This window comes from Macrobrachium rosenbergii, chromosome 41 (genome assembly GCF_040412425.1).
Source record: "Macrobrachium rosenbergii isolate ZJJX-2024 chromosome 41, ASM4041242v1, whole genome shotgun sequence".
Classification (NCBI taxonomy): domain Eukaryota; kingdom Metazoa; phylum Arthropoda; class Malacostraca; order Decapoda; family Palaemonidae; genus Macrobrachium; species Macrobrachium rosenbergii.
In genome coordinates, this window is record NC_089781.1 from 98,557,031 (window position 1) to 98,571,075 (window position 14,045).

The 14,045-nt window shown below is 39.3% G+C and overlaps 1 protein-coding gene across 28 annotated transcripts in view; it reads left to right on the forward strand.

The window, feature by feature from the left end:
* The first annotated feature begins 4,905 nt into the window (after positions 1 to 4,905).
* heph (polypyrimidine tract-binding protein 1 heph) overlaps positions 4,906 to 14,045 on the forward strand; it is a 387,035-nt gene continuing 377,895 nt past the window's right edge. For 9 of the 28 annotated variants that reach the window (XM_067084745.1, XM_067084754.1, XM_067084762.1 and 6 more), the window contains exons 1-2: positions 5,001 to 5,207; positions 13,927 to 13,941. In XM_067084745.1, coding sequence (XP_066940846.1) covers positions 5,197 to 5,207; positions 13,927 to 13,941 — 26 coding nt within the window. In that variant the 5' untranslated portion in view covers positions 5,001 to 5,196. Of the gene's footprint in view, positions 5,208 to 13,926; positions 13,942 to 14,045 lie in introns of all 28 variants that reach the window. The other 19 variants (XM_067084753.1, XM_067084749.1, XM_067084751.1 and 16 more) reach the window with 12 other exon arrangements.

A 14,045-nucleotide genomic window follows, 5' to 3' on the forward strand; every position in this document is an offset into this window, starting at 1 on the left:
TCAGTCTCCGTTACTGGACTGAAGAATGCTACTGATGTAGGCCAGTCAGTCAGTCAGTCTACAGAGGACTGTTACTCTGGCGGTAGTGACCATTTCAGCTTCAACGTGTCTGCCCTATGGAAACACCAATGCCTGGGGATATAAGTGTAAAGTGTCCCAAGGCAGAAGAATTCTTGGTGAATACTGGAAGGCTCTGTGGTCAGATTACAGCAGGCAAGTCTCTTTTCCTGAGACCACCTGCAATTGCACTATTTTCACTCCTGTGGGGTGCAGGGAATTCAAATAACAGAGTTCTAAGAAGAATTCTTGGTGAAAAGTGGAAGGCCCTGTGGTCAGACTTGAGCGGACAAGCCTCTTTTCCTGAGACCAGTTGCAATTGCACTTTTTTCACTCCTGTGGGGTACAGGGAATTCAAATAACAGAGTCTCAGAAGAATTCTTGGTGAAAAGTGGAAGGCTCTGTGGTCAGACTTGAGTAGACAAGCCTGTTTACCTGAGACCAGCTGCAGTTGCTCTCTTTTAACTCCTGTGGGGTGCAGGGAATTCAAATAACAGTCCTCACTGCTCTGAATGGTGTATAAGTCACAAATATCGCAAATATCACCTACTATTTAGAATACCTTTCTTCCACCATTCTTCAGTGGTACAAGGAACACTTCAAGCAGAGAGACACTCAAATCTATAGAATACTATACCAGCTTATACAGCTAATATAATTCTCTCCCTCGAGGAGATTTGTACTGAGACATCTGGGGTGCACAGATAGGTCAGTGATCTGTGTGGCTTGGGTTCATCTATTTCATATATTTAAGTACATATATATATATATATTTTGTGTGTGTGTCACTTTTCACCAACAGGCCAAACCTTTTCATTGAGCACTGTCAACTTAGTAGTCAGACTTTGCCGGCAAAACAATCCGGTCGCTTGATTAAAACTGATAAAGATAATTGGATTTTTTTTCTTGACACTAAATCAACACAGGTGTGTGTGTGTGTGTGTATGCGTCTGTGTACATGTGTGTACGTGTATATATGTATGTGTTGTAGAAATACCTGCCAGACAGGTGATCCACAGCGCGATTGAGAGAGCTGAACTACAGAACGAAATCAGAATGAGTTTTGATAACAGACCAATATGACACGTGGGAGTGTATCTATGAGGCTACATGAATGTGTAGAAATGTATCAGGGTATGTTGGTGTTGTATGTGGGATATTGTATGTAGCTGAGCTTGTATGCACCTGTGAAGAAGAGAGAAAGAGAGAGAGAGAGAGAGAGAGAGAGAGAGAGAGAGAGAGAGAGAGAGAGAGAGAGAGAGAGAGAGTGGTTTTCATCTATGAGTCTACATGGATGTGTAAAAATGATCCAATGTATGTTGTTCATGTTTATGCAAGTTCCTGCATGTAGTTAAGGATGTATAAGGATGTATTCATCTGTGAAGAAAAAGAAGAAGAAGAAGAGAGAGAGAGAGAGAGAGAGGGTTTTCATCTATGAGTCTACTTCATGAATGTGTAAAGATGTATCAAGGTATGTTGTTGATGCTTATGTGGGTTACTGAATGTAGTTAAAGATGTATTCACCTGTGAAAGAAAGAGAGAGAGAGAGAGAGAGAGAGAGAGAGAGAGAGAGAGAGAGAGATGAGAACTGGCTTTCAAACTCAATCACATAAACTCAAATCTATGACAGCGGCGCCTGCGCATAAATGAGGTGCAATGCCACTTTTAAAACGATCGATTTATTTTTCGAAATAATTTTTCTTTTATATAATACAAAATGAATCTATTTTTTTTTCCTATTTAAGTAAAGGTTATATTCGTCCCCTAACGTTTAACAGCAAAATCTGAACAAAAAAAAAAATTTGGACTTGCTGTAATGTCAAAAGCTAACAAGTGAAAAATGCGCCAAAGTTTCTTCGGCGCAATCGAGTTTTCTGTACAGCCGCTACTGCGTATAATCAAGACCACCGAAAATAGGTCTATCTTTCGGTGGTCTCGGTATAATGCTGTATGAGCCGCGACCCATGAAACTTTAACCACGGCCCGGTCGTGGCCTATCCTAAATCGTTGCCAGAAGCACGATTATGGCTAGCTTTAACCTTAAATAAAATTTTAAAAAATATTGAGGCTACAGGGCTGCAATCTGGTATGTCCGATTATTGAAGGGTGGATGATCAACATACCAATTTGCAGCCCTCTATCCTCAGTAGTTTTTAAGATCTGAGGGCGGACAGAAGAAAGTGCGGACAGAATAAAGTGCGGACAGAATAAAGTGCGGACGGACAGACGAAGCCAGCGCAATAGTTTTCTTTTACAGAAAACTAAAAATGCGTTTAACAGACAGACAGATAGACAAATACTAAACTATTCAAAAGGGAACTGTTGTTTCCAAAAATTTTGGACAAATTAAAAGGTGAATCATTTTTAAACTTCATGCCCTTATCACTTGATCGAAATAGGTTCTCTGGCGTGACTTATGGATTAACTATTACTATCACTATGATATACGTTCTAAATATAAAACAAAGTGAGACTAATTCTGACGTTGAAATACCTTGCAATGGTGATGTCAATAGGCCTACAAGACATTTATAGCCTAAAAAGGACTTATAAATGGAAAAAAAATAATATATTTTTAGATAAGCCTGTCAGGATTCAATGGAATCATGACAAACACGAAAAATATTGTAATGTAAATATATGACAAAGTCAGACTAATTTTGACATTGTAATACCTGTTAATGGATATGTCAATAGGCCTACAAGCTATTTAAAAGCTTAAAAAGGACATATCTTATAAGTGGAAAAAATATTGTATTGTTAGATAAGCCTGTCAGGATTCAATGGAATCATGACCAGAACGAAAAATATTGTAATGAATGTAAATATATGACAAAGATGTCAATAGGCCTACAAGATATTCAAAGCCTGAAAAGGACTAGTGAAAGGCAAAAAATATTGTATTTTTACATAGGCCTTTCAGGATTCAACTGGAAATCATGACAAAAACGAAGAAATAAATATTGCAATGACATTATGCCTGTAGCCAAAAAGGACATATAAGTGAAAGAAATATTGTATTTTTAGATAAGCCTGTTAGCATTCAATGGAAATAAGGACAAAACAATTATAAGAATAAATGTAAAAATGTGAGAAAATAAGACTAATGCTAACGTGAAAATACCTCGAAATGGTGATGTAAATAGGCCTACAAGATATGTTAAGCCTAAAAAGGACTGGTGAAAGGAAAACATATTGTATTGTTAGATAAGCCTGTCAGGATTCAATGGAAATCATGACAAAAACGAAGAAATGTTGTAATGTAAATATGTGACAAAATAAGACTAATGCTGACGTGAAAGTCCTTTGTAATAATGGTGAAGTCACCAGGCCTACAAAATATTTATAGCGTAAAAAGGACTGATGAAAAGAAGATCATATCGTATTGTTAGATAAACCTGTCAGGATTCAATGGAAATCACGACAAAAACGAAGAAATGTTGTAATAAATGAATGACAGAAAACATCGGTCTAAAGAGGAACAGCAAACGCCATCTTTCCTCTCATCCAAAATAGTGTGCTCAATGGGTAGAATCTGGTGTGAATATTAAATAGAAATATGGAACAGAAAATGAGTCCTAAAGATAAGTGCTATCTTTTATGACCATATATTTCTTTGTTGTTTACCTGTGGACGGCTGTGTATCTATTTCCTGGAGTAATAGAAGAAGAAGAAGAAGAAGCAGCAGCAGCAGTTCGGCATTTTGAAAAGCCAAGTACGAATGGTTTATTACATAATGGATTTTTATTTTAAAAATTGTGCAATATATAAACCATGAATTTGAAAAAACTATAAAAATAAGAAATAATCATAAAATATATGAACCAAAAATTTAAGGGAATAATAAAATTAGGAATAAGCAGCAAACAAGCAAAGTCGTACTACTGGAAGCCGAGTCAATCGATACGTTACGTATGCGTCTACAATGAACTCGTTTCTTTCGGTAACTTCTAGATTAGCTGTCGAATGTTTTCATAATATAAGAGCTAAAAGACTTATAATTTTATAATACTCATTTAGGGCTGCGTATAAGACTAAGTAATGTGAATAGAGCTGATATTTGACAACTATAACGAGGGAAATAAACCATAAACAAGCGAAATCGTCTTGTGGAAATCAAGTCTGACGATATATCTACGATGAACGCAATTCTTTCGATAATTTTACGTCAGGCTGTCGCAGTTTTCCTTAACATAAAAGCTGCAATACTTATAATATTACAAAAATATGTTACGGCTGTGTATAAGACTACGTAACGTCAATAAATTCGATTTTTAAATGGAATACGTGGCGCTTACTTTTGATTACTTTACGGCTAGTTGTCGAACTGTCAGCTGTCGTACCTTTTAACAATATGAAAGATAAAAGCCGTATAATTATACTACAATAATCTGGTAGGGTTGTATATAAGATTAATTTATATAAACAGATCTAAATTTAAATCTTTTTAAACGAGTGGTGCGTTTTCAATTTTGGCGCCAAGAACCTCGTTCCAAAATGACGTCGGTCTACGGAACCTTTTCGTTATGGAGAAGCTAAAAGGATTATAAAAAGACATCATAATAATATGTCAAGACTGCGTATTGGACTGAAGCAACGTTAAAATATATCTAAAACATTTAATGGAAAGCGTGGCGCGTAAAATTCAACTTTGGCGCCAAGGCCCTCGTTCCAGCACAGTGCCGATTTACTGAACTTTTCTACGATACAGAAGCTAAAAGACTTATATGGAAACCATTATAATAATAATTTATGACCGCGTACAAGTCTTCGGTAACTGAAAACGAATCTAAAATACATAACGAGACGCATGGCGCGTAAATTCAATTTTGGCGCCAACATCCCCGTTCCAACATGGCGGCGGCGTTTGCGTCCGCGGCCGCCAGGGGAGGCGTGTGTTTCGCCGCCATCGCCACCGCCGCCGCCACCACCACCACCACCACCGCGCGCTACACAGAGAGAGAGAGAGAGAGAGAAAGAGAAAGAGAGAAAAGAGAGAGAGAGAGAGAGTGTGTGAGAGTGAGAGAGTCACACAACCCGCCCGCCGCCATATTGTGTTTGCCACTTGTTGTACTGAGGGTACGCTCGCCGTTTCGCCTTGATTTGTGCAAGATCTCTCTCCGTCGGCAGCAATCAGCAATGATGAACGGGTGAGTAAAGGGCCGGGGCGTGCGGAGGGCGCGGTTTTGGGCGGCGTGACAGCCGACGAAGGAGGGCTTTGGCAGCAGGAGGAGGAGGAAGAGGCGTCGAGGGAGAGAGAGAGAGAGAGGCTCGTCGGGAGGAGGAGGAGGAGCAGGAGACGTTTTGACAAAGCTTGCTGCTGCGGCGGGAACAATGGCCCCTTCGGCGGGCGTTGTCTTTCATTATTTTCTCCCCTCTTGCCCTTCGTTTCTCTCTCTGCGTCCTGTTCGTCGACCCCCTCTCCCCCCTCCCCCTCCCCGGGGAATCGACGCCGAAGCGGCCGCCTTCAGCAGAAACATGAGCAACAACACCAACGTGGTGGTTGTTTCGCTCCCTGTCTTGTCTCTCTGCTTCGCCTTCGGTGCCTTCTTCGGCAGAAACACCAGCAGCAGCAACAGCAGTAGCGTGGCGTTGCTGTTTCGTTTATGCCTGCTGTGCCTGTCTGCTGTTCTCCCTTGTCACGGGGAGGGAGGGAGGGATGGTTAAGGGGGGAGGGGATGGAAGGCGGCCAGGGGGACATTCTCAAGGGCGGCGTCATCGTCACGCTGACGAAGGAACACACAGAGAGAAACAAAGCCCCCCTCGTCGGTGGGTCAATCTGTCAGGGTCCTCTTTGCTCGCCAGGGGCGGCGCCCCTTTTTTTGGGTTGTATCCTCGAGAGGGGGCGATGATCGTGACCTACGTAAGGGGGGATGTGTATATTGGATGGACTCCGGCGGGAGTAGCAGAAGGTGGAGGAGGGGATCTTATGAAATAGATTTTTTTTATTGTTTCAAGGGGCGGCGTCCTTCCCTAGCATATGGCTGACGTTCCCTCGTGGGCGTGACGCCCCTGACGGCGTGGTTGCCCCCTCTGGTATATTTAAACGTACTTTCATAGCGGCTAGGGCTCTTAGTCTCCTGCAGAAGGGCCCATTTAGGCTCGGTGATCTTTTCCCAGGGCGGGCCTTTCCTGAAGGTGTTCGTGATTTGGGAGTAGGAATGATTTGTTTTTGGGGCGCCCCTGGGGTAGAATACGGAGTCAGGGGCGACGACTTGCTCTTGGGGGTTAAGGGTTCGGAGCCCCCCTGGCCAGGGTGCGGTGTCCTAGGCTAGGTTAGGTTAAGGGAATCCTGGGTATAATCCAGGCCTTATTCCCTCTGAAATAGTGCCTATGGGGCCTACAGTAACCCTGCCCCTGGGGTATTGGGGGGGGGGGGAATTACACCATACATGCTTCAATTGAACCTGGTTTTTTTAATACAAAGAAAAACAAGACTCAAGAAATTTCACTTTTTTCAAATTTTCTTTAAAAAAAAGCAACGGAACGAAGAGCGTCTTTTGTGGCCGAGGCCTTTAAAGTATGAGTAAAGGAAGGTTTAATTTTATAGGCTAGGCTAGGTTTGTTAAAGAGACCCACATGCCAACCTTGTCAATGTCAGGTTATCGGTGTTGTCAACCGATTGTCGCGTTAAATCTGCCATTTGGGTCAGGCTAGGTTGACGGGGTTAGCCTAGGGTACGTGTATGAATGTGAGGTTAGCGTAGGGTGCGTATATTTATTGTGAGGTTAGCCTAGGGTGCGTATATTTATCGTGAGGTTAGCCTAGGGTGCATATATTTATCGTGAGGTTAGCCTTGGGTATATATATTTTTGTGAGGTTAGCCTAAAGTACGTTTATTGAATTTGAGATTAGCCTGTGATACATATATTTATAGTGAGGTTAGCTTGGGGTACATATATTTATTGAGGTTAGCCTAGGGTGCATATATTTTTTGTGAGGTTGACCTAGGGTGCATAGATTTGTGATGCTACTCTAGGGTGCATATACTTATTGTGAGGTTAGCCTATGGTACATATATTTATTCTGAGGTTAGCCTGGGGTTACATACATTTATTCTGAGGTTAGCCTAGGATACATATTCACTGTGAGGTTGGCCTAGGGTGCACATATTTTGACATTAGCCCAGGGTGCATATACCTATTGTGAGGTTAGCCTATGGTACGTATATTTGTCAGGTTAGCCTTGGGTGCATATATTTATTTTTTGAATAGCCAATTGGGTTAGGCTACATTGAGGAGCTTATATCAGTGTTGTCAACTTAGTGTCACCCGATAAATCTATCATTTAGGTTAGGCTACGTTGATGAGGTTAGCCTAGGACTTCACATATATTTAATTGATGAACAGTCAGTTGATTTAGGCAGGGTTAAGGTTAGCCTAGAGTATATATATTGAATATACATTGTATTTAGGCTAGGTTGAAAAGGTTAGCCGAGGACTTCATGGATTTATGTTGTCAGAAGTCTGTTGGGTTAGGCTACATAGGTGACGTTAGCCGAGAACAGTATTTTTTAAGAGGTTAGACTACTGAAGGTTGTTTTTAACATAGGCCTTCTCTGACCGTGGGTCTCAGATGTCTTTTTTACTAGGGAAGCCTAAGCGTGTTACATAATTTTGAAGGCATACTGTAAGCATGATAAAGCGCAGGATTTTTTGGGTTCGATTAATGACATACGCGAGGTGGTTTTTATTAATTGAATTGGTGGTCAAATCAACTGTATAGGCCTACGCCACTTACCGTCCTAAGTGACTTACAGTAAAACCGAAGGCTACCAACCTATTGCGGCTCAGTTACCGCCAGTCGTCGACCGTAATTCAGCAATTACTGCCTTTTGCGTATGTTGTTGTCCGTTTAGACATTTTGTTTGTTTTATGATATAAAGGCCACAGTCTTGGTTGTTAATGCTTTTGTGTTCATCCCCAAAGGGCTGGTACTAAACAAGACGCCCATTTTGCACGTAAACTGATGGTTTTTTGAACCAGAGGGGTGCAGTAGCGGTCTTCAGTTTTACTCGACTCCAGTCCATGAAGATAGGCCTGTGCTACAACTTAGACAAATTAATTTGGGTGTATTTCGATGTATAGGAACGCAGTGAAAAGTTTACCTGTGACTATGTTATGGTTGACATGACTGTCTCCCAGTGAATTTTGAATATTTTGTGATATTTTTTTAATTCTAGTGATAATGTGCAGTAGTCTATAGACCATAGTTCAGCGGTGTGCAAATTAGATTACCCCAGGCTTGAAACGATCCGGAATTACTGTTGAATGTTCGACCCTATTCAGGATGTTTTAGTGTAACCTCTACTGGGCAATATGGTCATCTCACGCAACGCTTATTCTTTTGTTTATCAGAAGGGAAGAATCGAAAAACCTGCATCACCGATTTCATATTTCGTATTCGTATGAACACGTTTGAAAACATTAGCTTATATTATTTATTTTTATTTAAGGTTGTTACAGTTCTTGATATTTATGTATTTTTAGGACTTGAGAAGATTACGCTAGGTTTGTCGTTCCTGTGGTTTGGAAAAAATGCTGTCCGCATATTTATGCTTGATATTGCTTGATAATTCTTTATCTGCACATGGAGCCAAGTGTGTCTCGTAGCAGCTGGCAGGTTTGCAGACGATGTTGTAGGGGAAAAGGTGTTTTGAATCGTTTTCATGTTTATATTTATTATGTAGGACTTCCTGTATACTTTTAGGACTTGAGAATGATTAGACAAGGGTTGACGTCCTTGCACTTAGGGAAAGATGTGGTCTGCTTGTTTACGCATGATATTGCTTGAAGGTTTTGTAGATGTACATGGAGCCACGTGTATTATGAAGCAACTGACAGGTTTGCAGGCCATGTCAATAGGGGAAGGCATGATTTTCCTCGTATGTTTTGGACTACAGGAGGATTAGACTAGGTTTGATATCCCTGCTCTTAGGAAAAAAATGCTGTCTGTGTATTTTTGTATGATATTGCTTGATAATTTTGTAGATATAGATGGAGCCTAGTGTTTTACTATGTAGCAACTGGGAGGTTCATGGATGATGTCTTAAGGGAAGGCTCTTTCCCCTCATACTTATGCTTTTGAATTTTTCAGGACTTCGGGAAGATTAGACAAGACATATTTTTAGGACTTGGTGACGATTAGATGATGTCTGTCATTCGTGCAGTTAGGAAAAAATGTGGTCTGCGTATTTATGTAAGATATTGGTTGATAATTTTGTAGCATGGAGCATTGTATCGTGTACAGCAACTGGTAGGGTTTGCGGTCGATGTCTTTTAGGAAAGACCTCTTTTGTTCTCTTATTTACGTATAAATTTCTATTTTGGGCAACCTTTTCAACTGTTGGGCGATTATCTTAGATGCGAGCCTGTTGTTCCGTAACGTTTGGTCACAGTATTTTTTTCTTTCGAGTTAACGACAGTTGCGAATCCTTTCACTTATTACCTTTATATCATATTCTACCATTTTGCTTTGTGGCATCCTTTTATTGACGTCCTGGTATGGATCTGCAAAGTCTGCAATGAATGCGCCTTGGTTTCTGAATGTTGTTTTTTTAGGTCGATATTCTCCGTCACATGTTGCTTCCATGTGACATCCTATTGGTCCTTTTGACATCCTGTTAGGATGTATGAAGTCTGTGCAATGAACGCGTCTTGATTTCTTTAATGTTTTTCAGTTTGATTTCCTCGTAATTTTAGAAAGAAAACAGGAATATAAATCAGTTTTCAGGTCCCATCTTGAGCTTTTAGCTACCACACTGCGACACACCACTGGAAACGTTTCACAGCCCGAGATGAATTTGAAGCTTTAATGTTTGGGGAAAGAATTGTTAATACTTTTAGATTATTTCAACTGAAATAGTGTCCAGAAATGTTAGTGTATTGAAACATCAGGCATCAACTGAAATAGTTTCCAGTAACGTTAGAGCATTGAAACATTGGGCATTCTGTGCATGACCATTTTTCTTTTACGGACCTGGTGTTATTATTGTTTGAATATTAGATATAGGTTCAAATCAGTCTTGGTCTTTATGCAAGTGGCTTGAGTGGTTATTGCGGCAAAATTAGTGACTTATTAGTAAGTCGGCGAATATTCCTAATCAGTGATGTACTGTCATCGTTAACTTTGCTCTACTTCTAGTGTTTTCCAACCCATGTCTCTTGACCTATCAGCCGTGAGAATTAACTGTTTGATAAAAGAGCCCCAGACGTACTGTTTTGAACGGTTTCCTGTATTGTATTTTTTAGTATTCTCAAGAAGAGGTATGTAGGGCTGTGATATCTATTTCTGTCATTCTGAAGAAGAGCTCTGCATGGAAATATGTTTAATAATGAAATTTTTTTACTGGAAAACATAAAAAAGTGTGTACATGATGCATTACAGGTGAAATAATTTGAAAATTTTACCAAAATGAGAAATTTATTGTCTTTTGTGTTTTTACATAGAAAAGCTCCACAGGACTTCATGTCTTGCAATACCCTTGTGGAGTAACGTAAAAGCATAGACATAAGCGGATAATTTATCATATATATAGTTTCAACACCATAAACAAACCTTGGTGGGCATGTGTTATGTATTTTATGATATCTGGCCCTTATTAAAGGCCACGTTTCATAAATATTGCTAAGAATAAAGAGATATTTTAGTTTGAATGCTAGCCAATACTGGAGTATGACAACGATGTTCAGTATTCGTCTGTCTTTGGCAGTTGTCAGAATGAAGTACTTTGCTGACATTTAGGAAAGCAATGAATAATTTACCATCATAATCCTTAAGATGACTTGTCAGTTTAAGATAGGTTGCATCGCTGCCGTATAGTGCACATTCGCAAATCTGATAACGTGTGCCGTTTGTTTACATACAGTACAGTATCCTCTGATGCTTTTGTTTCATGTTTGGGCATTCATTATGGTAGGATCTTCCCATTCTGGCATCATGCATGTCCATATGTCTCGTTTAGTCATTACAGGAAAAGTTTGTGATATGTATGAACTTTTTTCAGGGAAGTTAGTTTCTTATTTTTATGGTAATTCGATGTCCCACTGAGTGTCTGGGTTCCAGTTTTGCCAGAATATTTGGTTGCTAATTTTTTGAGTAATTTTGTACAGAATATTTTGTCAGTTTCGGTGCCATGGAATGGTTCTCTATAGAATGTTACCTAATCTGCTAGCCACTTAGTTTCTTAGAATGGGTTAAATCGACTTGGTAGACTGATTTTTCTGTTTTATTACCTTTTAGTGTCAGATTCCTTGTAGGCCATCATCAAATTTTGGTACCTTGTACTCAACTTGCTGTATTGAATGTCAGTGATTCACCAGTAAACTGATATTGAAAAGAAACAAAAAGATTGCTGTAAAAATCCTGGTTGAGTAAATGTTTTTGAGCTGTGTCAGGACCTGTTGATTCCTTTGACTGACATTGCAGCTGGGCTGGATGTGGTTTTATCAGTACGTCAGCCTCTCTTGTCCCACATCATTGTGTTAAAACAAAAATTAAAAAAAAAATTCTTTCCAGATGTCCTGTTATGGGTGTAAACATACAAACTTTTTTTCCACCCTCATACCTAACACTTCCTGTTTATATGTACCCATTCTGTGGGCATGGTTTTCATATGTGGCTTTTATTGACAATCATCTCTTGACTGGAATCTGCCCAGCAACTTGCTTCTGCCGTATGTCCTACAGTATTTTCATTCCTGTTTCTGTTCCATTCGTATCAAAGCCCAAACCATCTTAAGTTCAAGATGCGTTTTCCATGGCCACCGTTATTTCTGCATCTTCATTTGTCAGCTGTTTCCTGAGATTTCAGCCATGAATCTCAGTCTGTATTAGTCTTGCCTCTTCAAAAACTATTGATTTGGGAAGTGGGAAAATGTCAAGGTCGCTTAAAACTAGCCAGGACACCAGGTCAGCAGAGCAATGGATGAGCTTGTTTATGTAGAGAAGCAGAGGAAAGCTTTAAGATTTTGAGGGAGGCCAGTTGCCTTGATTAGGGGAATTAAAGATACAAATTTTGTCCCCAGCATGTACATATCTAGGAAATGCCCTAGTAATTAAGAGAAAGAAGACCATTCGAATCAATTTGGGCTGTGAAGTGGATATTGGCATTCATTTGAAGTCCAGTATATATTGGTTTTAATGAACATCAGTATATATAATGGCTATATACAACAATGTTCCACAAATTCATTTCAGGCCGTCATATTTGAAGAATGTGGAATTACCACATTTGTAATGAGAAAAATTCACTGAAGCATAAACATATAAGTCACAGTTGGCCATAGGTTATTTCAGTTCATTTAAATATGCTGCTTGTGTATGCACGTACTGTATATTTAAGATGTGATCAGTTTTGCTGTACCAAGATATATGTATTACAAAATTTGTTAGCTTTTACAGTATACATACATTATGCAGTTTGTTTTACCTCCTGGGCCTCAACTCATGTGTGCAGAACTGGATTCTGGTCATGAAGGTTTATATGGATATTAAGTTGCCTATAGGTTTTGTTATAACAAAAATATTGGATATTCATTGCTTTGTAACACAGTTTTACAAAGTAATCCTTGATAAAAACATATACTAATTGGGTTAGAATTTTACCCATTCTTTTGCTAGAGTTCAGGTTGGCGGTGGTCAGTTCTGGTTACTTTTAGGCTGTGTGTTCCTCTTTCTGGGGGTTGCGAAATCTCTGTCCTTGATGGTGACAAGTAAAACTCAAGTACTATTTTATGAGCTAATGAATTTGACCACTGTTTTCCTTATGGTGACTTAGCTGGTTTTTTGGGGGATGTTGGGGAGAATGGGTAGGTGTGTCTGCAGTTGTTTTTCTCTTAAATGTGATCCCTGAAAGAATATACCACTTAGTGTGTGTGGAGTACTGCAGATGCAAGGTCCATTGCAATAAATAACATATAGGTCTGTTGTGGTCATATTTAATTTCAAATGGCGGCATCCTGCTTCCTTAAGTAAAAGGAGTGACACATGTATAGTGAGATAAGAATTGCATAGAAAATGTGCAGTTGACCAAACCACTTAGGGTGTGCTGGGCATGGCATACCATAGATGCAAGGTTCCTTGCAATAAATAACGTGTTTGTTGCGTTTTTGTTTTTATTTAGTTTTGAACAGTGGAATTATGTTTTAAATAATTTGAACGATGCTTGGATAGCGAGATGAAAAGTTGTATTGAAAATGTGCAGTTGACAAATTTTGTATGGTGTTACATGGCATATGATTTTTGCACTGCATCTCAAACTGTGATTTATGCCAGTATCGGAAGAAAAATTAATATAAGACGGTAAAAGGTGTTTAGGTGGGCACAGTATTGGGTTTTGTAATCGAGACACTCTTGTATTTGGTACTAAGAAAAGGGGGTCCTCCCGTCTCTGATTTTATACATTGGTCTGAAGTTACGTTTTATCAATCAAACTGACATTAAATTGGGAAATTGGTCTTTTGTTAAGGGTACTGTTGTTTGGTCTTTTGTTAGGATATAGTGTTGATGGGTGGTTGTTTTGTTGCGATTTTACCATCACACCATTGTTGCTATTCCTTCTTGTTCTGGGACTTTAATTTGTCAAAGCTCGAGACACCTTTTTAATCTAAACATCCTGCCTTCATTTTCTTTATCTGTGGTCCCTCAGTACTGTACTATATTCCATAATCAAACAATACAATTGCAAATTAAAAACTCTACTAAGCCTCAATAACATTTTATATATAACTGTACTGACCTCTTTTAAATTTTCATCTTGCTTCAAATACATTTCTATTCAGTACTACACTTAAGATTTTAAAATTCTAGGTTTAAGGTCCTTTTTGCAATAAAATGAGTAAAACTGCAATATATCTGTATCTCTTTTCAGTGGCAACGATGATGGGTATGTACTGGACGTGGTTTGCCAAATTTAACTTGTTTTTTTTTTTTTTACTTGCTTTTGCATTTGTAGATACGCTTTTGACAACATTCTGCAGCAGCTTTGTG